The 26,301-nt window shown below is 41.9% G+C and overlaps 1 protein-coding gene and 1 pseudogene across 1 annotated transcript in view; one reads left to right on the forward strand and one right to left on the reverse strand.

The window, feature by feature from the left end:
* Positions 1-25,709, reverse strand: part of Supt16h (SPT16 homolog, facilitates chromatin remodeling subunit) — a 35,686-nt gene extending 9,977 nt beyond the window's left edge. The window contains exons 1-21 of the mRNA XM_036199161.1: positions 25,518-25,709; positions 13,814-13,906; positions 12,525-12,695; positions 11,749-11,901; positions 11,114-11,260; positions 10,514-10,665; positions 9,185-9,357; positions 8,713-8,803; positions 7,309-7,382; positions 7,068-7,180; positions 5,976-6,041; positions 5,768-5,863; positions 5,445-5,560; positions 5,180-5,333; positions 4,154-4,281; positions 2,924-3,059; positions 2,708-2,834; positions 2,396-2,514; positions 1,064-1,189; positions 644-756; positions 17-92 (exon numbers count right to left, since the gene is read on the reverse strand). Coding sequence (XP_036055054.1) covers positions 17-92; positions 644-756; positions 1,064-1,189; positions 2,396-2,514; positions 2,708-2,834; positions 2,924-3,059; positions 4,154-4,281; positions 5,180-5,333; positions 5,445-5,560; positions 5,768-5,863; positions 5,976-6,041; positions 7,068-7,180; positions 7,309-7,382; positions 8,713-8,803; positions 9,185-9,357; positions 10,514-10,665; positions 11,114-11,260; positions 11,749-11,901; positions 12,525-12,695; positions 13,814-13,906; positions 25,518-25,583 — 2,490 coding nt within the window. The 5' untranslated portion in view covers positions 25,584-25,709. The remainder of the gene's footprint in view (positions 1-16; positions 93-643; positions 757-1,063; positions 1,190-2,395; positions 2,515-2,707; positions 2,835-2,923; positions 3,060-4,153; positions 4,282-5,179; positions 5,334-5,444; positions 5,561-5,767; positions 5,864-5,975; positions 6,042-7,067; positions 7,181-7,308; positions 7,383-8,712; positions 8,804-9,184; positions 9,358-10,513; positions 10,666-11,113; positions 11,261-11,748; positions 11,902-12,524; positions 12,696-13,813; positions 13,907-25,517) is intronic.
* On the forward strand, positions 21,585-21,902 carry LOC118591143 (annotated as a pseudogene).
* Positions 25,710-26,301: the final 592 nt, after the last annotated feature.

Consider the following 26,301-nt stretch of genomic DNA (forward strand, 5'->3'; position numbering starts at 1 on the left):
ATGTAAGACTACTCACCCACTCTGTAGCATTTACCAGTGCACTACTAGTGGGCTGAAGGAGACAGGTACTCCTGTAGGGAGCCCCATTAAACCTGAAAGAGTAAGAAAACAAACAGTCCGCTTACTACACCAGAGACTGCTGCTGTTGACATAAAACAAGCATCTTCCCTTGGCCAAACAGCTGCCAAGGAAATCACTCATGTAAACCCTTAAGATTTTAAAAATGAGGTGGCACACGCCTTTAATCCCAGCACTCTGGAGGCAGAGGCAGGCGGATCTCTGTGAGTTGGAGGCCAGCCTGGTCTACAGAGTGAGTTCCAGGACAGCCTCCAAAGCTACAGAGAGAAACCTTGTATCAAAAAACAAAAACAAAGAAACAAAAGAAGATTTAAAAAATATATGGGTCTACTCTTTCAAAAGAACTACTTGTACATGTGTGCCTGCCCAGAAGCAAGAGGCATCAGGTCCTTCTGGAACCATCTCTCTAGCCCTAAATCCTTACAATCTTTGAGTTGTTATCTCAAAGGTTATCAGTTATAGAAAGAAAGAGTGTATGTCGTGTTAAAAGAAACAATAACCCATTCCCTAAAACCTAGACACATGAGCTTTCAGGATAAGACAAGAGGAAGAGGAAGTGTATTACCCCAGGTCCCTGAATGGTACTTCAAACTCCAGCTCCTCCTTTGTTAGAGCCTCTACTTTTTCAATGAAATTCTTAAAGGCTGTTTTCAGTTTGTGTCTCATTTCTCGTTCCATCTGTGGAGGAAAAGAGCATTGGTCACAGTCTTCATATCACTCGTTAATAGTATCTCCCCTCAAAAAGTTCAAAGTTCTTTTGTAGTTTTAATTTCCCTTCCTCTGACACTCTATCTTATTTAAGGCTCACACCGTAAACTATAGAGTTGACTGTCTAGCCTATGCGTAATTAATAAGTCATTACTGAATCACCACCAGAGCAGATATGAAGTTATCTGGTACCTATTTAGGAGCATAAAATACATCCCTCAGCTCATACTTAACCCTACTCTACTCCTCTGTAAATATGATTCTGTATTCCTTAGACCTGCTCGGCATAGAGGTCATCTCGGTCATGCATGTGTTGATGTTTCCCCAAATCCGTAGTGATCTCTCCAACTTCTGTGTAGAACTGTACATCTGTGTGTCGCTTCTTCCCAAACATGATAGCATTCTAATGATAAACCAGAGAGAACAGGAAAATTAGAAGATTTAGGCCACCCAATCTACAAAAAGACAAGATGCTTTAAGAAACAAAACACTGTCAGGTGTGGAGGGAGGTGCAAACCTTTAATCCCAGCACTTGGGAGGCAGAGAAAATCTACAAAGCAAGTTCCAGGATAACCAGGGTTGTTACACAGAGAAATCAAATCCTGCCTCAAAAAACAAAACAAACAAACCTCCCCAAACCCCAAAATACTTAAAACCTAAAAATACACATATTGTACTATACTACTGACTGAATGGGTCAGTGGTGCCCTTTGTATAACAGCGGCAAACCTGTTATAGGGTGACTAACTACCTGACTGGAATGGAGGCTCCCATCACAGGAGAGAATTCACGTGTTATTGAAAACCTAGTCAAAAGCCATGAGGTGGGGAGGTCGTACTTCCCAGGGGGGAAACCACAGCTGTCCTTTTGCTAGATGAGTAAGATACACCTATCAAATGACCTTCTAAATAACCGTGTTAATCCCTACAGATGGTTCTGCTGTCACCTCTCTCGTCTGTGGTCAGAGAAGCTTCTTTTGCATTGTGCAGCGGTAACTATAGAAACTTGTAACTGGTCAAAGCACTAAGACTAAATGACTGTTGCATGCTCATTCATAACTAAGACATCCCATCATTCCCTTCATGGCTGAGTGACAGTGTAGAGGAAAGAGAGAAACAACGTAAGACGGGGCAGAGTAGTCCTCTGGGAATGGTATAACCACTGCACTCCTGACGTCATAGCAGCTGTGGTTATCTGTCAACACCCTATCCTATAGGTGTGGGTGTGGGTTGCTAAGGGAAGTAGTGTAGTCACATAACAGGTGCCCAGATTCCTGTAAATAACTTCAACCACACCCCTGCAGGCAACCCTAATCAAAGTCACTGGGCCACTATACTTTATAAACATATTATTAAAGCCCCCACTTTTGATTTGAGACACTGTTTCTCTGTGTAATAGCCCTGGCTGTCTGGGACTCACTCTGTAGACCAGGCTGGTCTTGAACTCACAGAGATCCGCCTGCCTCTGCCTCCTGAGTGCTGGGATTACAGGCATGCTCACTTCTGCTGGTTATTAAATCCTCTTTAATGATTATGATTTTATGCAATAAAAAAATATTAAGCTTTTGTTGAGCGCTTTAATCAGAGCTAGCCTAGGCAGAGGAGTGTACCTTGAGGTGAAAGTGCAAGACGATAATCATCTCCCCATCACAGGGCTGGAACAAAGCGTGCTTAATATTATTGTACAGAATATCCACTTTGTCTCCTCGAACGGACGTGAAGCGGAAACCTGGAACAGAGAACAAGGTCACCAAGTGTCAAGTAGTATCTTAGGTTAGGCCAAAGAAGTGAGCTTAGTTGAACAAGGTCAAGTCCCCATTCGTTCTGGCTATCTTGTAATGTAGGTTCCTCCCAGCACTCCTCTGGCACCCTGTACTCCCTGAAGCTACAGTCCTGGCACATGAGAGTTCATTTATACATACCATTGACATGAGCCTCCAGTGAGCCTTGCATTCTCTTTTGAGCAATGTTTGGACGAATGTACAGATCTTTCAGTTTTGGGTTACTCCGGTTTAGATTGATCACCAGTGAATCTTGTTTCACAATTCCCTAAGTGTTACAGAACAGTCTGTGAGTGTGTATGTATCCCCACGTGCACGCCCAAATACCTGCACACAGGTGCTTGTGTTCAGACTCACCTCTTTTTCTTTCTCTTCAGCTTCTCGGGTCTTGTAACGTTTTTGTACTTCTTTTATAATTCGGAAAGCATTCTGAAGATTTAAGGCTGGTACAGTCTGTTCCCCAGGTGCTTTCATATTTGAAGCTCGGTATGTACTACAGAAGAAGGACCATTTTTATAGATATTAGGACAGGAGACCTGAGCAACCCATCACTGTAATCTGTAAGTAGTTAATCTTTCTATTGTGTGTACATGCTGATGTGTGTGCTTGTGTGGAGGCCAGAGGTCAACACTGAATGTCTTTCTTAACCTCTCTCTACCTTTTTTGAGAGGCTCTTTCACAGATCCCTATAGATGGGCTGGTTAGCAAGGTCAGGGGTCCCCCTTGTCTTTACCTGGAACTACAGACGCAAGTCGCTGTACCTGTTCTTTTGGTTTTTTTAGAATGTGGGTCCTGGAGATCTGAACTTAGGTCCTTATGCTTGCATGACAACCACTTTACCAGCTCTCTCTAAGACTATCTTTTAAGACAATTTCACCTAGCCTGGTCTACAGAGCTAGTCCAGGACAGGCTCCAAAGCTACAGAGAAACCCTGTCCAAAAAAAAAGACAATTTCATATAGCCCAAGCTGGCTTTGATCTTGCTATATTCAAAGGCTGGCCTTGAACTCCTGATCCTCTGGCTGCACATCCCCCTCCCACCATGCCCAGATGGCTTAATGTTTTTTATAAGAAAAACTACTACTAAATACGGGAATAGTGGAAATCAGAAAAAAAAAAAAAAGTCTTTAAATAGCTAATCCACTGGAGAAGGGAAATCACACTGATATTTTTTCAAATTTGACATAGTATCTCCTAATATTCCATTCCACTCCACAAAGGAACAGAAAACAGAATTTAATGTAGCACACACTTTCTTCTTCCTCTTCCATGGTTTTGTTTGTTTTTTGTTTTTTTGAGATAGGTCTTCTTGAATGCGGGTTTCAAGCTATACTGTGGCACCATAGTTGGCCCACACATATTTTTTACCTGAGGATTCTACTGCAAAATGTGTACTGTGAATATAAAATTGCTCATGAGGATTCTAAACTAGGATCCACACTCAAACTATTACAAAGTCAGCATGTAAACCTAAACAAGTACCACCAGGCCTTGCAGTGGCTTCTTAGAAAGATGCGGCAAACAATGAACACTTGAGATCACTGCTCCACTGGCAAGGGTTGGGGACAGTTGTTTCCTGGGGACTCACATTTCCTTGACAAAAGTGGCTTCAGGGTTAGGAAAGATGTTGCCCTCATTCCTGCCCAGAGCACTGCCTGGACAATAGAAGTTGATTCGCAAGTAAGTGTAATCTCCTTCCACAGACATACTTATGTTCTGTTCAAAGAAAGAGAGAGAAGTTAGATTTGTTACTAGAGTTTACAATTACATTAGCAGCTCAGAGTGTAGGGCTGAGAATGACGCTCAGTGGCAGAGCATCTCTCTAAAGTGTGCACGGTCCTGGCTCAATCCCTAGCTGCAGAAGAAAGAGTCTGACTTGCTGTTCCTTGAGTCAAGCCTATGAACTGGTCCAAACTGAGACAGGCACATTAAGCAGTGTTTTTTCACATGACTAAATGACTGCCTCTCAGAAATAAATAGATAAATAAATAACCTAATTATAAAAGTATCTTATGACAGGGATACATTTTAATGTTAAACAATGGTTACAAATCAAAGAAACACACAAATTCTAGAGGATACAGGAGATGCTCAGGTGGTAAGTGCTTGCCGCACAAACACGATGACCCAGCTTTGGATCCCCAGAGCCCACAGAAAATCTAAGTGTGGTATGGACAGCTATAATCCTAGGACTAAGGGCAGGAAGAGACAGGTGGATTTCCAGAGCTTGGTGGCCAGCTACTTCAGCCAATCATTCGGCTTAGAGCTCCATGAAAGACCCTGTCTCAAAACATAAGGTAGAGAGAGCTATACAGTTAAGACACTTGACACTGACCTATGGCACAAACACCTGTACGCCCCCACAAAAACATACACATACACAACACAAACAAATTTAAAAAACCAAGTAACTGGCAAATGATCTTTCTAGACTAACTTAATTTCCTCCAAAATGAAAACTGGAATGGGAAGACAAGAGCAGGAGATGAAGGAGAGGCAGAGAACAGCCCACTGAAGGGTAGGGTGAAGTTCAGAAGAGCAGAAAGGAGTGGAGTAAATACAACTGGGATCTTAAAAACTTGACAGGAGACACCTGACCCAGGAGTGCTGGTACCTTGATTGTGGCAATATGGAAGGGTGTGGCAATGCCAAATACGGGCATTATCACAGTCTCATATTTTTTATCAATGTAGATCTTCATTTCCCGAATATGTGGTTCCTTAGGCATCAGAGATGGGTTTTTGTAGGACACATTAGATTTGCGAGCTCTGGAGTGGCATTAAAAAAAAAAAAAAGAAAAAAAGAAAAGAAAAAGATAATTGAGAAACTTCTACAGTCACAGATCTCTAGACAGCAGTCTCTCGCAGTGTGGTTCCTACTTCTGAATCTGCTGCTCCCCTTTCTGCTCCGTCAGTCTCCTCTTGGCCTCCTCGTTGAGCTGGGCTGCCAGTTCCTTCTGATGTGCTCTCCGCTTCTCTTCTGCAGTCATTTCATTCTAGCAAAGTGAAAATCAAGTCACAGGACACGGGGAGCACGTGACGGGACGTCACTGTTTTGCCAGTCTCCTGAGGCCTCTGTGGTTAGCACTGTGTGGCCCAGGCAGGAATGAAACTGGTGCATCTCTTGCCTCAGCATGTTGAGTGTTGGGATTACAGATTAATTAGCATGCGATGGCCCATCTGATTTCCAGCAGTCAACTTACCCGGGTTCTTTCTGTCAGTAACGCTGCCCTAGAGCCTCTTCCCAAAAGGTCCTCTGCCTCATCTTTCTCTTCCTCCTCCTCTTCCTCATCCTCATTCTGTGGGAATAAGGTATAGTAACACCATTTACTGTTTTTTTTAAAAAGCCAAAGTTGCTTAACTTCTCTAATGTACTCAGATTCCTGTAACATGCACTTAGAGCTTTCTCACCTTTAGGAAAATCCCCACGTTCTTTACTTTCTTTTTCACAGAAGTAAGAACAGTGGCTGGGCCATCCTAGAACAAAAAGAGAATTTAGTCCTTCAACTTGAAGTGAACTCATGCTCTTAACTTACCACATATCTGGGCAATATCATGAACTTTCCAGATTCTAAAATGTTTGAAAGAAATTGTTTTACTCTCCCAGTTTCTCTTTAGAACATACAATTTTAGCAATGGTTTATTTGATATCTGGCTTTACCCAGCTCTGTAGCATTTGTGCTTTCTTTTTTTAAGCCTCTTTATTTGTATATGGGAATAATAAACTGCCTTCCTTATACAGATATTATAAAGATCAAAAGATGTGATAATACACATAGGTTCTTAGCTTCTAGTATGAACAATGGAACAAACTATCATCACTAAAAACGAATTCTGGACTGGAGAGATGGCTCAGTGGCTAAGAGTGCATATTCCTATTTCACAGGAAAGACCTGAATTCAGTTCCCAGCACACATGCAGGGCAACCCACAACTGCCTGAAACTCCAGCTTTAGAGGTTCAAAGGCCTCTGGCCTCCATAGGCACTCATATACATACATACACTTGAAAAACAAACAAACCAAAAGTCAATTCTGGGGTTGAGGAGATGGCTAGCCATGGGAAGAGAACACTTACTAATGAGGAACCCACAAAAAAGCTGGGTGTGATCATACACAGCTGTAACCCCAGCTCTGAGTGAGACAGGAGGATTCCAGGGAATTTTTGTTACTAAGCCTCACCACCAAAACTTGAGTTTTAGATTCAGGGAGAAACACTGCCCAAAAGGAATACACAGGGAATGGTAAGGATACACAATGCCCCTTTCTGGTCTCTGCGTGTCCATTTGTACACACATATATGCAAACATTCAAAGTCACATACACACATACAAATGAACATGGAATATTAGAATTAATTCCTGATTTAAAGTACTCATGACCTGGCCTGAGAGAGTCTTTATTTCTAACAGTTCTATCAAGTCTAGGTAATGGACTTCACCCAGAGTCCACAATAGACTTCAAAGATTAGTTCACCAACACTGAAAGTGTAAGAGGTGGCACACCTCATCTACAAGCACGGTGTCACCAATGAACAGGGCATAGGTTTTCTCTTCCGGTTTTTTCCCATCTTTGTTGGTCAGGTCTGAAAATCCCAGGTTGATGCTGAAAACCATTCCTGAAGTAATACAATGGAGACCAGTCAGTGGCTACAGAAGGGTGCAGAAAAGCAAGATTTATACAGTAAAGGAATGACAGGGCATCACCCAAAAAATTATTTTCTTATTGCATGCAAATAAAAATTACCTTTCTTTAGCTTATACTGATTTTTACTATTGATTACTAGAGAGCCTTCACGGAATTCAATTCCCATCCCAAATCTGAAAACAGAGAAAGGAATATAAGCAGCAGGTTAAAACATCAGTAGTAGAGCCCAAATGTGATCACAACTTTCAGATAAAGCAGGCCGACATATGGAAGGGATTTGCCCTTCATGATCTATCAAAAGTAAGTGTGTGTGTGGGGGGTCACAGCTCATGGTCAAAACCAGCACTCAGGAAGCTGAGGTAGGAACATCACCATGGTTTCAAGGTTAGTCTAGGCTACAGATTTGTCTAATAAAACAAAGCAAAAAAGAAAAAAAAAATATAAAGAAAAGTTTTAGGTCTTTAAATGTTATATGATCCCATACTGAAAAATAATTCCCAGGCCCAATGAGATGGCTTATTGGGTAAGTGCACATCCACAGCAGAGGAAAGAACTGCTTCAGGATTTGTCCTTTGACCTCCACATGCACACCACTGCACAACCACATTCTCCTCCACAACACACAAATAAATGTGAAAAAAATTTTCAAAAGTTCCCCAATCACTTCATGAAACATTTATAAAGATTTAATATTAACATACACTAGTATCCAGGCGGTGGTAGAGCCAGGTGGATCCCTGTGAGTTCGAGGCCAGCCTGGGCTACAGATTTAGTTCCAGGAAAGGCAAAAAGAAAAGCTATACAGAGAGACCCTGTCTCAAAAAATAAAAAAACAAAAACAAACAAACAAACAAACAAACAAAATACACTAGTATTTTTAGATTTTAAAATAAAATTTAAATTTATTACACCATGAAATCAAATTGGGAGTTTTTATAGAAGAGACTAAACCGAGAGGCAGTTTTTCAGTAGAATACTGCCAGCAAAAATACTAGGACTTGTTGTGACCAAGTCCAGAATGAAACCACATAGTGAGGAGAATACCTAGACCTGGTTCCCTATGGCCTCTCTGGAACACTTCACCAGCATTTCTGACTCTTTGTTCAATGAGAAAATGCAGTTTTTGACAAACACCATATTAAGTTCAAGATAAATATAGCAGGACATCCTACAGCCATTAGTTGCTTTCTCTCTCTGGTAATATTTGTTTGAAACACATAAACACATTTCTGCAAAATACTGGTGAGACAATTTGTGATGGCACATGCCTGCAATCCCAGTACATGAGAAGTTTTGTGTAACTCAGGCTGGCAGGAGGGTCTGAAATTCAAGGTCAGTGTGGGCTATATAGGGAGTTGGAATATCAGCCTGAGTTATTGCAGGAAACCCCATCTCAAAACACACAAATCAAACACTCCCAAATATTGGCGAAAGCAGTAAAATAATACAGACTGAATGCTAGTCATGAAACTGAGTCAAGAGACACAACACACTGCAACACACCCTAGGTTTTTCGTAATTTTGTTCAGCAGTTCTGGCTTCTGTTTCTTAACCACATCCATGACAGAGTTATACACATCACATATCTTCACACCTAATAAGATAGAAAAGAGACATCAAGTATTTTTCAGAGGACGACAATAATAAAATGACATCCTGTATTAAGCTGTTTTTACCACAAATCTCTTAAAGTAGCGTGAAAAGAGGAGTATAGTATCTGCCACGAGGGAATCAGGGATGTGAATTTTAAAAAAGAAAGCATGTAACATTGGTTTCTTTTGTGGCACTGGGGACTAAAGCTGGTCTTTTGGCTGTAGGAGGGATGAGATCCAGGGCCTGCATGGGCTAGGCAAGTGTTCTTCATCACCAAGCTACACCCTCAGCCCTGAAAATCATTACTCAGAATCACTAACTCAGGGGGACCACGACACACCAATATCAGGACCTCCAAACCTTCTTGTCTTTGGAATCTTACCATGTCTTAACTCCTTTAGCAACTCCTCTTGAAGCTGGAGTAAAAAGTTGTAATTTTCTTGAACTTCCTGCGTAGGGTCAACCATCAAAGTGCGAACAAGGTTGGAGCAGTAAGATTTGAAGCGAATGCCCATGGCGCAAGTAATGGCCCCAAAATGCATATGATTTTTATCACTGGAGACCAAAGAAAGCAAGCATTTGTCACCAAATCCAGCAAAGCATCACTGGCACATGACATCTATAATCACTGCTTGTCCTGGATACATCCCAAATTCCAACGGAGTAAAGATGTAAACTCCCCCCACTCTTAAACACACCACTTACAGTTCTAAAGTAAAGATAAATGAGCAAAACTTTTAGGATAAAAATTCAGAGAGAGACAATAACTGCATTATAAAAATAGAAAAAAAAAAGGAAAGACAGTGCAAATTATGGGCGTTAGGAAGTTACTTACATTCTGGTCCTCCATGAACTGTTGAGTTATAATTTTTGTCTGTGTGTATGTTTGTGTTTGGTGGTGTTGGGACTCAAATTTCAGGCCTTTGGACATCCCTCAGCCAGTGCTCTACTGCTGAGTTACAGCCCCAGCCAGTCCCTTACTGGCTCTTACAGTATGTCTTACAATTAAAAAAGCGCTGGGTGGTGGTGCACGCCTTTAATCCCAGCACTGGGGAGGCAGAGGCAGGTGGATCTCTGTGAGTTTGAGGCCAACCTGGTCTACAGAGCAAGTTCAGGACAGGCTTCAAAGCTATACAGAGAAACCTTGTTTTGAAAAAATATATATATTAAAAAGGAATCACTCAATGGTATACCTAACCTTTTAATTTCTTGCAGTTTATTTTGCATTTTCTAGCACTACCCACCAGGGTCTCTCTCTGTAACTCCGGCTGGCCTTGAACTTAGAGATCTACTTGCCTCTGCCTCTCAAGGGCTAGGACTAAAGGCATATGCCACATTTGACTTTTCTAGCATTTAAAAACATTTTTGTTATATGTATGTGTCAAGGAGGCCCCTGACTGACCCTTGGAGCTGATAGAAGTGTTTGTGAGCTGTCTGATGTAGGTGGTGGTATTTCAACTCTGGTCCTCAAGATAGAGCAACAATACGTGCTCTTACTGAACTATCTTTCCAGTCCCCCTTTCTAGCATATTTAATAATTAGGACAAAAAATGTTTATTATCAAATGCTAATGGAAGAAGTAATGAATACACATTTACATGGTAAGATTAAAGTAAAGCAGATTAGTTATTCTGTCTTTTTTGACTTTTTGGAAAAGTAAACAACAGGTTAGAATGCTCTGGTCATTATAGTATGAAGTTTCCACACTTACCTCACTACACTGAATTTGAGATTATAGTTGCCACCACTCTGAATGATAGGAGGGTAACACATTTCCACTGTAGAAGGGTCTGCCCCGGCTAGGTATTTTTTCTCTTCGATGGCTTTTTCCACAGACTCCGCCAATTTGCTATGTCGAACTTTCTAAAGTATGCAGAAATACAGTAACACTCACTGGAGGGTAGCATGCAGAAGTGCATGATTTTTAATGTGTCATCTGAAGGCATGGGTGGTGGTGGCGCACACCTTTAAACCCAGTACCCAGAAGGCAGAGGCAGAGGCAGGCGGATCTTTGTGAGTTTGAGGCCAGCCTGGTCTACAGAGTGAGTTCCAGGACAGCCAGGACTGTTTCCCAGAGAAACCCTGTCTTAAAAAACAAACAAACAAACAAACAAACAAACAAAAAAGAGAAATGTAGAGCTTACATGTATCCATAGCTTTCTAAGATTCTCCAGTAAAATAACAGCTTTAATAAACCACAGTACATGTTTACTTATTTTGAAGGAGAGATAGCATAGTTACTAACGTCAAAAGAAGTAAAAAACAAAACAAAAACTGAAAATGTGCTACAAGCTGAATACTATTTCATTACCTCATCTGCATCCACTATTTCCATGACTCTTTCCTTGAAGAATTTGTTGAAGACCTCAGAGGTGATGCTGGCTGCTTTCTTCATCAAGGTGAGCTCGCCATCCTCCTTCACAGCAATGGTGTACGCCACAACAGCACTGATATCTACCTGCAGGCAAAGTCTGAAGCTCTAGTGCAAACCCAGCCGCTCAACACAGCCACAGCAATGCCATCTAATCAGGATGCTCAGTCTCTTCCTGAACTGACTAAACACTGTACAAATCCCTCTTAGAACACACGTATATTCTATGAGACATTAAGCTAATGTAGCACTTAGGACATAAATTCATCCTTCTAAAGGTGATTGTAAATGCTGAAGGAAGAAAGGCAGGAAGGCAGAGAAAAGATGACCCCAAAACCATTTCTGGATAAGAAATTTTCTCAACTATCTAATGTGGGTTACCTAATGTGGCTGCACTGCTTCTGAATGCCTTATTTTTAAGTGAAAATTAAACTGGAATAGTACTTAGCCAAAGGACATGGAAAACAGAAATGTGAATGAACATGGGTTTTCCCAAATGGAAACCCTCCACGGTGAGGGAAGCCCACTCCACCTCCCGTCTCCCTTTTAATGTGCTGCTCCCAAAGAACACCTACTTTGTCAAAGCCCTCCTTATTGAGACAGTCACTCCAGCTCTTCATGAACTCTCCAGGGAACTTGTCTTTGCTGAACACTCCAATTTTCTTGCCATTCTTGCTTTCTTTAATGGCTTCAATCATTTTGTCAAAGCTGCTTTTATTGCTTTCATTCTATCAATGCCACAGGAAAGGAAATGTTAATTGAAGAATTAGACTTCTATTTTCTTCCTATCAACAAGCAGAGAGTAATAATCTAAACCCTAGAAAGGATGTTTTCTGAGCTACACCCATTTCTTAAGAGCAGACTATCACATAGCCAATGCTGACAGACATTTTCTTTGGACATTTTGACAAGACTCTTCTCTTGCTTTAGAAAAAAGACTGAAAATGAAAACTCAAATACTCAGAAAATTCTGAGAAATGAGTACATCTAAGTTTTCTTAGGGATTTTTAGGTTATGAGCTCTAATTAGTTACTGCAATGGAAACAAACAGCATCCTAAAAAATGGTCAATCAAGTTAGTATTGCTCACTAGACTCCTCAGCTCATTCCACTGCTGCCAAGCTAACAGTTTCAGAGCTCTTCTCCTTTTACCCAACTGAAGGCACAGCAAATATGTCATCACAGCTACAGCCTTTCTCATCTTTTGTTTGCTTGTTCCGCCTGTCTCTGTCTCCCAAGGGTTGGGATTAGAGGTGTACAGTTCCACCATGTCTGGCCTTCTTTCATGCATTTTAAAAGTCCCCAAGGCACTTGTTTGTAGTCAGCGCTTAACATTATTTATTGGTGCTAACCTTCTCTCTGATGAGCAGTGTTATGGCAGGGGCTCCATTAGCATTCTCATTTCCTTTAGTATTGGCAATCTGTTTCAAAAACTCCACCTTTTTTTTGCTGGCCATGAAGATGATTTTGTCATCACAGAAGACCATGATTGTATCAGTTAGTTCATAACCAAAGAGCCATGTCTATGGAAAAAAACAACAGTAATAAAAGTATCATAGATAAACATATTTATTGATAAAATAAGATATCCAGGTTAACTTTAAAATCTAGGACGGAGCAGCTTTGATGTGGATACAAAAGTCTGGATCAAGGGTTGAAGAATAGGCGCTGAACGGGTACATGGGTGCGTGTGTGAGACATATGATTCCACCTGCTTTTACGTGCTTAAAGTATTTCATAGTTAAAAACATCAAATCATGGAGAGGCAGAGGCAGGCAGATATCTGTGAGTTCGAGCCCAGCCTGGTCTACAGAGTGAGATCCAGGATAGCCAGGGCTACACCGGAAAAACCTTGTCTCTCTGAAACAAACAAACAAACAAAATAAACAAAGAACCCAAAACAAAACAAAATACTGTAAAAAATATCAAATCATTTGGACAATTTGTGTGTCCTTTACTTTTCCCTCACAATGAAGGGTGTCCAGAGCCTTATGAATGCTAAGCTCCAGAGAACTTATGCTATGGGAGCTACTTGTCACTGCTCAGAACAGAAACACGTAGCATCAGAGACTGGCACACCTCCAGTAAAGTGAGCATTTTATCTTCTTGGAGACTGCAGCTGACTACAACTATTCATGTCTTTCTTCATTCATTTAAAATCAAGGCAGAATGCACAGCAAGACTCTATTTCTGACCCTTTCTGTCAGTAAGTATGGCTGGTTACTAGATTATACCTTGGTGAATAAGAAATAAGTACACGTATCAGACTCCAAGTAAGCCACTTTAAAACAGGAAGGTTGTTAGTTTTCCTTTCTCTGTATTTCTGCTCAGAGTAAAGAAAGAAAGAACAAAGCTCCAGTAGCTACTTCCTATGAGCAAAATGGAATAGCAGGAAACTGTTATATGCAATTAAATACATTTGATCCACATACTCCTTTCCGTAGATTCTACTCAGTGATAAAGTCAAGACATTCTACATCTACTCTGACCTGTAAGTTAGTACCACTGAGAACCTCAACAAAGGTGATGGGACTAACTGATTAAGCTGGAGATCAAGTACAGAGCTTCCCAAATATTAAGCACATCTTTTAATACTGAGCTACATACTAGACCCAGGAACTAAATGCTGTAAGCCTCTTACCTGTAAGGCAGTTGACTTGGCATACACAATTTCTTCATCAACACCCACAGATACAACAATGGCATCAATACTGGAATACTCATCTTCTCCTTTCTGAAAAGAGAGGATAATTTAATTACTTTCTTTGTGTATGTATTCCTGGAGGCTAGAGCAGGATATAGGGTGTCATCTATTGATTTGTCTTACTGTTTCGAAACAGGGCCTTTCACTAAACCAGAAATTTGCAATTTGACTAGGCTGGCCATGTGTCGAGCTCTTGGGATCCACCTATCTCTGTGCCCCAATGCTGAAGTTAAAAGCATATGTGTCTATGATGACCTTTTTATGTGGGTGCTGAGGATTTGAAGTCAGGTCCTCATGCCTGCAGAAAAAGTGCATCTTCCCAGAACCTTATTATTTTTTACATACCAGTAACAGAAATATAGATTTCACTATCTGCCTAAGGTACAATTTTTCGTAACAGAAATCTGACATGCATGCTTGATAACAACTATTAAGTTACCTCTTTAAAAACTTAGCTTTGAAATACATTCACACACAATAAAAGCCACCCATTTTCAGCACATACTCAGATATGGAAACATCACCACCATCAAACTTCAGAACACCTTCATTTCTTCAAAAAGAAATCTTTTACTCATTAGCAATCATTTTCACTTCTCTTTGCTTCCTCTCCAACTTTAGGAAATTACTAGTCTGTTTCTAATGATTTGCCTTCTCTGGACATTTCATATAGTACTATCATTGGTATGCAGTGTTTGTGTGTGTGATTTCTTTCACTTAACATGCTTTTACGGTTCATCTGTTTTAATATCATCAGTATTTCACTGTGTAGGGGCACATGTAGAAACCAGAGGTTGATGTGTTGAGTGTCTTCCTGAACTGCTCTCAACCTTCGTCTATTTTAAAGACTTGGCCTGCAAGTTTGTGGTCTCAAACTTACAGATATCCTCTACTTCCCCCTCCCTTGTGTACAACCTTATTCTTTGGGCTCTGGTCTCCCTTAACCTGGAGCTCACTGATTCAGCCAGGCTGGCTGTCTATCTAAACTCCCCATTCTCAGCACTGGGATAGAGACACACTGATGCATTGGCTTTTACCTGCGTGCTAAGGATCTGAACTTAGGTCTCATGTTTGCACAGAAAACACTTAATGAATACAGCCAAATTATTTCATTATGTGGATACACTTCAGTTTATTTAACCAACCAGCAGTTAGTTGCTTTAACATTTTGGAAATTCCTGCTTTAATTTTTTTAGGTGTTGTGTATGTGATAAGTGTGGGCTGGAGTGTACATGGGATGCCATGTGAACTAGGAGAACTTTTAGGAGTGGTCCACTGTTCAATTCAGGAACTAAACTCAGATTCCCAGGCTTGTGCAGCAAGTACCTTTACCTGATGAGCCATTCTGCATACTGTTTCTACTTTTGAGCTAGTATAAATACTTTTGTTAGCATACGGCTATCTTGAGTAAATGTTCAGGAGAGGAACTGCTTGGTCAGATGGTAACCCCACCTCTCACTCTCCAAGGAACTACCCGATGGCTCTCTAGTAACTGTTTTCTGTTATGTTCTTTACTAGACTGTATAGGGTCCTCTCCTTCTAGTGCATGGGCCCCGAGGATGGAACTCAGGTTGTTAGGCTTGGCAGTGAACACCTTTACTGAGCCTTCTCTGTATAAACTAGTATCTTACTGTTGTTAATTTGATTTTCCCTGGTAGTTAATGATATGTTATCTTGTAACTGTACCTTTTTTGGGTGAAAGGCCTATTTAGATTGTCATACAATTTATTTATTGTTTTTGGTTTTTCGAGACAGGGTTTCTGTGTGTAGTTTTGTTGCCTTTGGTCCTGGAACTCACTCTATAGACCAGGGTGGACTTGAACTCACAGAGATCCGCCTGGCTCTGCCTCCTGAGTGCTGGGATTAAAGGCTTGTGCAACCACACAATTTATGTTACTGAATTATTATAAGGGCTTAATAACATGGAGCCATCTTTCCACCCCACTGAACTCTCTGCACACATCTGTATTCAGTTCCTCACTGAATTGTGCTTGTCCAGCATCACATTGAACTGTATAGCTTTTAGTTTGACACTGAGATGCACAAGTCTTCTGACTACTAACCACTCTTAAAAGCTCCACAGTAACAAAAGCATGGCAATTATGGCTTTCCCAGAGCTTTCAACCTCTTCTCTTTTTTATATTTTCCTAAAATATGAACAGGTATTCTGACCAACATCCCACCGTATTGCAGGGCACCAGACCATAATCCTCCTTGATTTGGTACCTGTCATCCACCCTCCTCTGCCTTTCCGAACCAAAAGTTACCACTATTCATCATTCAGGTAGACCTTTAAGCCTCCATATGAGAGGATATGTAGTATGTATGTTATCTGAGTATGGCTTATTTCATTTACCATAATGTTAAATCAAATAATTCTGTGGCAGAATTTAGTTATTTTCTTTTAAAACAACATTTAGATCTCCTGGAGTTAGTTACAGGTAGTTGTAAGCTGTCTGATTTGGGTGCTGGAAAGCAAACTCAAATTCCCTGAAAAAGCAGCAAGCAATCTTAATCACAGAGCCATCTCTCTAGCTCTCTATTTTCTTTGAAAGACACACTCATGCTGTGTAGCTCAGGCTAGACTTGAACTTACTATCTTCCTGCCGCTGGCAATTGTTACGGTGTGTGCTGCCATACCTAGCCTTTTCTGTCTTGAGTAACATTCCATTTGTTTATATACCATATTTTTCTTACGCGTTCACCCTTGGATAGACATGTAGGCTGACTGTATATTCTGGCTGTTGTGAGCGGGCTGCAAACATGAGTGCAGGTGTTTTCCTGATACATGGTTTTCATTTCCTTTAGACACATCGAGAGGAGGGATAGCAGTATCATATGGCAGCTCTTCGATACCATTCTGCATAATGGCCACATTAATTTAGTCCCACCAACGGTATCTGAGACTTCCTGTTCCTCCCATTGTTGCTGGTATGTTGCATTTTTGATAACTGCATCCTAACTGGAACAGGGTTTCAATGTGCATTTTCCTGATGACTAGTAAACTGTTAAAATCTAATAAAACCACACATACTAAGTTTTATTAAAAATTTATTTGGAAAGCTTTATTGGGAGGTTTCTGGTTTTTAACCAGAAGATTTAAAAGTCTCTGATAAGCTTTATCAGATAGGATATTAGTATTGGTGATTTATTTTATTTTAAGACAAGATTTCACTATGTAACTAAATTTGGTCTTGAATTTATGCTTCTTCTACCTCAGCATCCTGAATTAATTTCTTTCGGCAATTCCAAGTAATGGATATGAAGTTGCTGGTGTATATTATACATTTAGAGAAACAGTATGTGTACTGAACAAACACTCCTAAGATCAGACTGTTGGGTTTTAAACCACAACCTCACTTAATTTTGACTTAAACTTTCTGAACTCTACAATCCTTATCTTCTGAATTGTTGTCCTGAGAATTACAAGAGTTAATGTGCTCGTAATATTGTTTAGCTTACAGGAATCATTATATCAGTATTTATGTCTCTTAAAGACGAAAATGGGGGTTGAGGACTTAGCTCAGTGGTAGAGTGTTTGCCTAGCAAGTGCAAGGCCCTGGGTTCAGTCCTCAGCTGGAAAAAAAAAAAGACTAAAATGGCTCTTAACCAAAACTCTCCGTGCAAAGCAGAAAGGTAATGTTACTGCTCTCAAGATTAGTCATCATACACAACCAGCAAAAATACAGTGTGCCAGGTTATGAAAACTTGTGCAGCTTAGAGGGAAATGGTATTACTTCAAATATTCAAACCCAGAATAAAAGTTACATAGTTTTCAGTGTTCTTTTAATCTTTGTCAGACTAAGAATGTATATGCTTGTGCTGGTCCCTAACATTTGCTATGATTTGTTATAACAGTGGCACTTACATTACTTTTATTTTTGACAAGTGACATGCTTTTCTGTTTATACTGATACACAGAATCATCTAAAAAATAATGCTAAGAGTTCAATAGTTTTTCAGAAGAGCGGGCAGAGCTTAGGTACACCTGGAGTGAATGACTAGCAAGCTCTCCATTGGGAAGAAACTGGTAAGAGGTCTCACAGAATCTCAGGAGATACTAAGTATGACAGATGCGGGTTGGGGTCTGTAGGTAAGAGCAGGGCTGACAGGGTTCAGACCCATCTCCAATTCTTAGGAGCCCTGATCTAATCCCTTTTTAAAATAAATTAATTTTCATTAGAAACCACCTACTGAAGCATTAGGTGTACTTGAAAGTGCTCAGCTCAGATACTAGACGCAGCAGAAGAGATGTTCTAAATTATCAGAAAGTTCACACCAATTCTGCATTCTATATAACAATACTTGTAAACAAGTAAGAGATGAGCCAAATAAGAAATGCTCAACTTTGAACCTTACTGGTCTGGGAAAAAACCAAACCAAACACTTAAATACTGACATCTGGTGGTTCTCTGTGGACTAAACACAGCCAATCTGCTCACTGCAGAGAGGACCCCTTCACACAGCTTTCAGTGCCTTAACACCTTCTTGTTAATGTGGAGAGACAGACTCCAATTTATTTTTTTTCTTTAAAATAAGGTCTCACTCTGTAGCCTATGTGGCACGAGACCCTCGTACTCAGCTTCCCAAGTGCTGGATTATAGGTATGCATGAACATGCTTGACTTTCATTTTGGTTTCTTAGATCTACAAAATTTGTGAGATACCATATAGGTATGCCTACAGGAAGTAAACAAGACAGACCTGAAAATCTTTCACTAAAAGACTCCATAAGAGGAAGAAATCAAGTAGAGGTACAACTGATGAGAAATGAGCATTAGGTGATATCACTTTATGAACATCACAGTATGTTCTCCCAAAGTTAGTTGGTATAGAGATGGTACAAGTCAAACACTTGAACATAAGACTCTTGCTGAGATTAAGTAGTGTAGCAGTGCCAGGCAGTGATGGTGCATGTCTTTAATCCCAGCACTTGGGAGATGGAGGCAGGTGGATCTCTCTGAATTCATGGCCAGCCTGGTCTACAGACTAAGTTCCAGGACAGCTAGGGCTACAGAGAGAAACCTTGTCTCGAAAAACCAAAAAGAAGTGTGGTGGCGCTGGAGAGATGGCTCAGTGATTAGGAGTGGTGGTTGTTTTTTCAGAGGACAAGGTTCAATCCCCAACACCCACAACTCACAACTATCTGTAACTCCAGTTCTGGGGGAGCCAATGTTCTTTTCTGGTTTCCTTAGGCACCAGGTATGCAAAAGGTACACAGACATACATGCAGGCAAAACACCCACACAAATAAAATAAGGCACACAAACACACTGTTTTACAGTGAGTTTTTCTTCCCCTTTTCTCTTCTAGACAGGATCTTATGCAGCTCAAGGCAGCCTCAAACTTTCCTATGTAATCAAGGATGACTTTGAACTCCTAATGTTTCCCCTTCCCAAGACCTGTGATCACAGATGTGGAATACCATGTCTCTGAGACATAATAAAAAGTATGGGTGCTCTGTTTGCTTCTGTGTTTGCACACAACGCTTGTGTCTGGGGCCCGTGAAGGCCAAAGAGAGGACAATGAACCCCTTGGAATCTGACTTGTAGTTGGTTGAGAGCTGTCATGAGTGGGGTAGTGCATGCTTATATAACTCCATCACTCTGGAAGACTGAGACAGGATGATGGCTGTGAGTTCCAGGAGTCCCTGCTCCTACCCCAAACACCAAAACAATGCTAAAAACATAGTGTAACAAATACACAACCAGTAACACCATCACCAACTACCAAGTGTCTTCTACTAAACATTATTGCATGCGCTACACTTCACAGGACTAGTAGCACATAAGGATTTATTTGTTTGTTTGATTATTTATTTATTTTGAGGCGAGGTTTCTCTGTAGCCCTGGCTGTCTTTGTAGACCAAGCTAGCCTTGAACTCAGAGATCCACGTGCCACTGCCCCCCCCCCCCCAAGCTGGGATTAAAGGTATGTGCCACTGCTGCCCAGTAGATTTTTTTTTTTAAATCACCACAAACATGTAAAACCATGTAAGCAGTGTGCTGCATCTCATCAAAAGCTACAATGTGACTGACGGGATTTTCAGCTCCACTCTCATTGAACAGCACCAACTTGTAGTCCAAGACTGACAAGCTGTTGTAAGTACAGAGGGTGTAGTAAACACATGAGTTATGAATAAGGGCAAGAGCTGCTAGAAATAAACAGCACAAGAAAAAAGCAACTCATTGAAGATGGAAAAATCAAGTTAATATACAGTTCCTGGAAGTAAAAATAAAAGACAAAATGCAAGTTTTAACCCAAATGTATAAAATTACTGGACAAAACACTATTCAAACATTCAAACAACACACTATTACAAAATTTCAAAACAGAATACCAGGCTTTCTCCAAAAGGAATACTAAAAGCCCGAATGACAAAATGGTACCTCCAAAATCCTGAGCAGAAAATTATTTTCAACCTTAAAAAAAAAAAAAAAAAAAAAAAAAGAGACAGAGGGAGAGAGAGAAAGTTCACTATGTAGCCCTGGCTGGCCTGGAACTCATGGAGATGTGCCTGCATCTGCCTCTCCTAAAAGCTGGGATTAAAGCATGACTCCACCATACCCTGTTTAACCTAGGAATTTTATCTATTAAATTCTTTTCCTCTGGACAGATCTGCTCACAGTCTATGAATATTCAAATAACACATCAAATATTAATCAGATGTTAAAGTCTGGAAGGACTTCAAATGTTATTGCTAACAATGTCATGCTTGCCTATGATCTCTCCAACATAAAACCACCACATCAACACTTCAGTGGTCACTAAAAACATTCTGCAGAGCTTCCTCAACCGAGAGTTTTTTGAACTTTGGATCATTTTCTTCAGGCCCTGACTAGCTATAGGGCTCTCAGTTGGGATTGGTGGGGAACCAGCTTAACCTTGGCAAAGTGAATGCTCTTACCTACTGTGTCATTAATCCAAAGTGGGCTGGAGAGATGGCTCAGCAAATAAGAGCAATGGCAGCTCTTCCAGAACACAGTCCAGTTAGTTCCCAGCAGCCACTTGATGGCTCATAACCATTTGTACTCCAGTTTCAGAAGATCTGACCCTCTCTTTTGTCTTCTGTGAGTACCAGGCATGCAAGTGGTTCACAATACACATGTAGACACTCACATATACACTTTGGGAGGTGGGTCTAGTGGAAGGAAGTTAGGTAAGGGGTGCCACTGAAGCAGATCCTGTAACCTTGATCCCTCCCCTTCTTCATTTTCAGGGTGCTAAGAGATGAAAGGCCTCTTTGGTCATGTGTTGTACACTCATTTGTCATAATGCCAAAAGGAATGAGACCACATAACAATGGACTAGACCTCTGAAAACATGAGCTTTTCTCATTAGAAGTTATCTCAGAGCCGGGTGGTGGTGGCGCACGCCTTTAATCCCAGCACTCGGGAGGCCAGCCTGGTCTACAGAGTGAGATCCAGGACAGGCACCAAAGCTACACAGAGAAACCCTGTCTCAAAAAACAAAAAGAAACAACAAAAAAAGTTATCTCAGCTTGTTTTTGTTAAGAGTGGTAGAAAGCTACCTATCACATAAAATAACACATTTTAAAAATATGAAAAGACTTGAGAAATTTACATTCTTCCCACCCTTCTTAAAAACCTTTGGATAAAATGTTCTCAAAACCAAAACCAGGGGTCAGGGAGCTGGAGAGATGGCTTAGTGGTTGTTGCACTTTCTGTGCCAACACCACTCACAAAAACATGACCAACATTCCTAAGATCTGCAAGAAACGAGGCAAGTACCAGCCCCACAAAGCGACAGGGTGAAAGAAGGGTCAGGGCTCTCTGTCTGCCTGGGGAAAGTGGCATGATGACAGGGAATGGAGTGGCCACGGTGGGCAGACTAAGCATATTTTCCACAAAAAGGCGAAAACTACAAGGAAGACTGTGCTGAGATTTGAGTGTGCTGAGCCCAAGTACAGATAGATCTAAGGAATGCTGGCTGGAAAGACATGCAAGCATTTTGAACTGAGAGGAGACAAGAAGAGAAAAGGGCCAAGCAGTCCAGCTCTATGCTGATCTTGTTATTAAGACAATAAAATCATAAGCTTTTACTTACCCTTCCTGCCAAAAAGAGCACTTGTTGCTCTTGCAGAGGACCCACATGGTAGCTTACAACTTGTCTGCAACTCCAGTTCCAGTTTCTGGCCACCACAGGCACTGCATGCATACAGTGGGCACATGCACAGACAGACACATATGCATGCAAAACACCCATATATAAAAAAACAAGGACTAAGAAAAGAACAGAGGTAACCCAGCATTGTAACAGCATATGACTCAACAGGCCCAAAGAGCAACCTGTGCTGAGGAAACAGGATGAAAAGGGAGCAAGGCTTAAAAAAGTAAATGAGTAAAACAGAAGTTTGAGAACTCTAGACTAAAAGACTGACAAGAAACCTGTTGGTGCCAGGAGTGGTGCTTTAATCTCAACTCCGGGAGGGGAGGTACACGAATCTCTGGGAGCCTCCCCTAGCCCCAAGGAGGTTTTCCTGGAACTATCTTTGTAGATTAGGCTGGCCTCGAACTTACAGAGATTTGCCCATCTGCCTTCTGCATGCTGGGGTTAAAAGCATGTGCTACCATCTCCCGGGTGGTTTACTGTTTTCTTATCCTGTCAGGCCACAGAACCCTAACAGAAAACCAACAGGGGGAGGTAAATCAAATAACTCAGTGCTTTGCTGGAAGTAACACAGGAACTCTCTACACCCCCACCCCCAAAGAACCTTCTCAAACCATGAAAACAGCTGACTACTCAGAGAAAATCCAGAAAAAGAAAAAACAGCTATAATGGAATCTCAGCAAAAGGCAGAAAGCAGCACAGAAGATCTGATACTATGGCAGACCCATTCTCACTGTAGCAGACCTTCTTTTGGGGGTCACAGCTACCATTACCCCAAGCATGACAGCTGGCAAATAACTACATGAACAAATGCATTGAATCAGTGTTTCTTTTGAAAACAGCTGCAATTCTGGAACTTCATGTAATTCTTCAGGACAAAAGGCTGATGAGGAGAGTCAAGGTCTACTCACAGGATGTTCTAATAAAATATTTCTCAAATTATTAGAAGATGCTTGACCAGTGCCCCTAATCCTCAAAACAGCCAGAAACCCAGGAAGGATTTCTGCCCCCTCCCAAGCAGTATAAATCATGTTAATGATGAAAAACAGTAACAACAATGAATAGGCTTGAAATCTTTAAATAGGTACCCAGTAAATAGAAAAGACACTGGACAAACCTGTAGCCCACTTTCATGATCTATCATTACCACCTATGATTTCCTAAAGCAAAACCAAGACAGATATTGCAAACATATTTTATTCTTAGCAGCTCTAATGTTGAAAATAGAAAAGGTAAGGCTGGATTAGGTTCAGATGTTTTAAGAACTATGAAAAATGGGCTGGTGAGATTGCTCGGTAGATAAAGGCGCTTGCTATAGGAGCCTGGCAAACTCAGTTCAATCTCCAGAACCCAAATAAAAGTGGGTAAAGAGAAACAATTCGACAAAGTTCATCCTCCGACCTCTACATGTAAGCTGTGGCACCCATACCCATACACTTTTTTTTTAATGATAAGAGCAGTAAGGTCTAGGCATTATGAAGGTCTCCTGCGTAATTTCTTTCTTTTTTAGAGAACTTCATGGTGTTGAGGGTCCAACCTAGGACCCCAGACATTAGGTAAGCATTCTCTGCCACCGAACTATACCCCAAATTCTGGCAGAGACTATTTTCTGATCTCCAAAATGACAGCAGAATCAGCCTTCTATATCCATGAGTTCAACTGGATTCAACTTAATTCAGATTGAAAATATTTGAGAGGAAAAAAGGGATCACATCTACTCTGAACATCATTAAAAAAAAAAAAAAAAACCTATTCAAGACAATAACCATACTCATATCATTGACATTGTAGTAGGTATTCTGATGACTTATAGCACAGCAGATGCATAAATTGTATGCAAACAATTCACCATTTAAAGACTTATGTTCCATGCTTGAAGTGGGAGGGCTTCCTACAACAAAGCCTCAGGACACGACAACAAAGGATGACTTTCAGGCAAAGGTTTAATGTGTCAGGTATTTCTACTCAAAAGTGAGATGCTGTGCTTGATTTAGGTCATGCTACAAAAATTATAATTAAGAAATGTTTTTAACAACCTTAAAATGAAATACCTTGATGAACTCTGAGACTACAGAAAACATCAATCGTCCTGTCCCCCCCAAAAGCTGGAGAGATGCTCAGTGGTTAAGAGCACTGCTTGCTCTTCCAGAGAATGAGGGTTTACATGGACCCACACAGCAGCAAATAACCTTCTGTTAACTTCAGTTCCAGGGTATCTGACGCCCTCTTCAGGCCTTTTTGGGCAATGCATTCACGGGGTACACAAACTTACAAGAAGGCAAAACACTCATATGCATAAAAAAACAAACTTTTTAAAAAGTGTATTATCTCAGGGTTGATGGTAGAAACGAGGACTTCTGATTATCAGCATAACATACCAGGACACAATGACCACTAGAAAATACCAGAGAAAATATTTTCTGGATAGTGGATATAGCTGAATGGTGCTTGCTATAAAGCTCGAGGTGGTAGGACCAATTCTCAGAACCTCAAATTCTTTTTGATCAAATATAACTTTGCCATAAAGATCATTTATCTAGTTTGGCTTTTAGTAAAGTGACAGAGAATCTATTTTATTTTCAGTATGTAATTCCTCTTGCTTAAAAGATACACAGGCATTTTTCAGATGAGAGGCAGGTAACAACCAACTTCAGTAGAGGATCAATCTTAATTACTTAGCGACTAGCTGATACAGACTCACTATGAAGCTCAGGCTGGCCTGAAACTGGTGATTTTCCTGTATCGGCCTCCAAAATCCTGGGATTATAGGCACGAGCTCAGACTGCAGAGGATCAATCACCAAGACAGTCGCCAAAGCTCAAACTAGTGTTTTCAGCTTTTCGAGTTTCTCTTTATCGGTTATATTTTCCCCTCACTCACAAGGTTGAGAGCCAAGACCTATGTTATACCGTTCAGGCAGTATCACACCAGGCAATCAAACATCTGTTAACAAGTTACTAGCAAAAAGGTAATAAGAAGTTTTCAATTATGCGCGATTATAAACAGGAAAACTGCCCAATCTTTGATGAAGCCCAGGAACTTCCCCAGCCCTTTCCTGAACACGTGCCCCGGGTAGGCTGCCGACACGGGAAACGAGGTTTGAGGCATCCCAGTAATTTTATTCTTATAACCATGAGAGCCCGCAGGTCTCCAGCGCGGGGTCTATCACCCACGCAGGGCCTAACGCGAAGCCGCGGAGCGCGGGAGCACCCATTTCTCAACTCCAGCAGAGGCCCACAAGCGGAGAGCGCCAAGAGCTGCAGGCACATCCTTCGCGCCCCTCCTTCCCGCAGACGGTAATTCTGGCGGGACCTGGGCGGGCCGGTGTGGCTGCGGGGCGGGCCAGGCGCGTGCGGACCCCGCAGGCGCGGCGCGGCGCGGCGCGGCGAGCGGGACGCTGCCGGGGCGGGCGGGAGCGCGGCGGAGCCGGAGATTCCTGGCCGAGGGGAAAAGGGCGCCGGGAAGCAGGCTATTATGGGATGTGGGGCTCCCGGGGACGCCGGGCTCCTTACCCGCCAGTTACTGTACAGTCTCTTAACTCGCCGGTAGTACGCGTCTTTGTCCAGAGTCACAGCCATAGCCCTGGACGCCGCTTCCCGTCGGGCTCCGAGAATCACGCGAGGTCCCAGCTCCGCCACCCGCGCTCGGGCCCGGAATCCCGCACTCTCTGTGACCCGGAAGTACCGACCGCACGATACTCCCTTCCGCTTCCGGGTCCCAATAGCGTCGAATACTTTAAAAAAAAAAAAAAAGAAAAATTCCTCGCTCGGTGGGGTGGAAGGGGAACAGAGAAGGTCGGCGAAGTGAAGTCAACAGAACGCACTGTGCGGAGTCGGTTCGCGGGGGCCCGGGGCCGGGGAGGAGGTGGGGGAACGTCTCCCCGCCGCCGCCGCCGCGGGCTGCCGTCACGTGACCCGCCCACTTTCAGCGCTCTCTGCGCTCGGGGCGGCGGGAGGAGGTGGGAGGGGAGCAGAAAGAGCGGGACCCGCGTGCGACCGGGCGCCAGGGAGCGGAGTTCTCGCTTTGCGCTAGGGCAGGGCTGTGAACGACAAGGGAAGGCGCTCTAACCCCGAACACGGCAAACCAGAGAACGGAGCCCACCTTCGCGAATAAGCTACGTGGAGGGCAGCGTAGGAAAACTATTCAGGCTTCTTTTAAGAGTGAGTGGTAGGATGGAAGGAAAGAAATGGTTTGAGGGGTTCCGAACTCCAGTTTTTGCCACTCCCCTGGAGACCCAAGTTACGACAGCACTCTTCTCTTTCTATCGGCCCGTACCTTTGCTGTATTGCATAAAAA

This window comes from Onychomys torridus, chromosome 9 (genome assembly GCF_903995425.1).
Source record: "Onychomys torridus chromosome 9, mOncTor1.1, whole genome shotgun sequence".
Lineage (NCBI taxonomy): Eukaryota > Metazoa > Chordata > Mammalia > Rodentia > Cricetidae > Onychomys > Onychomys torridus.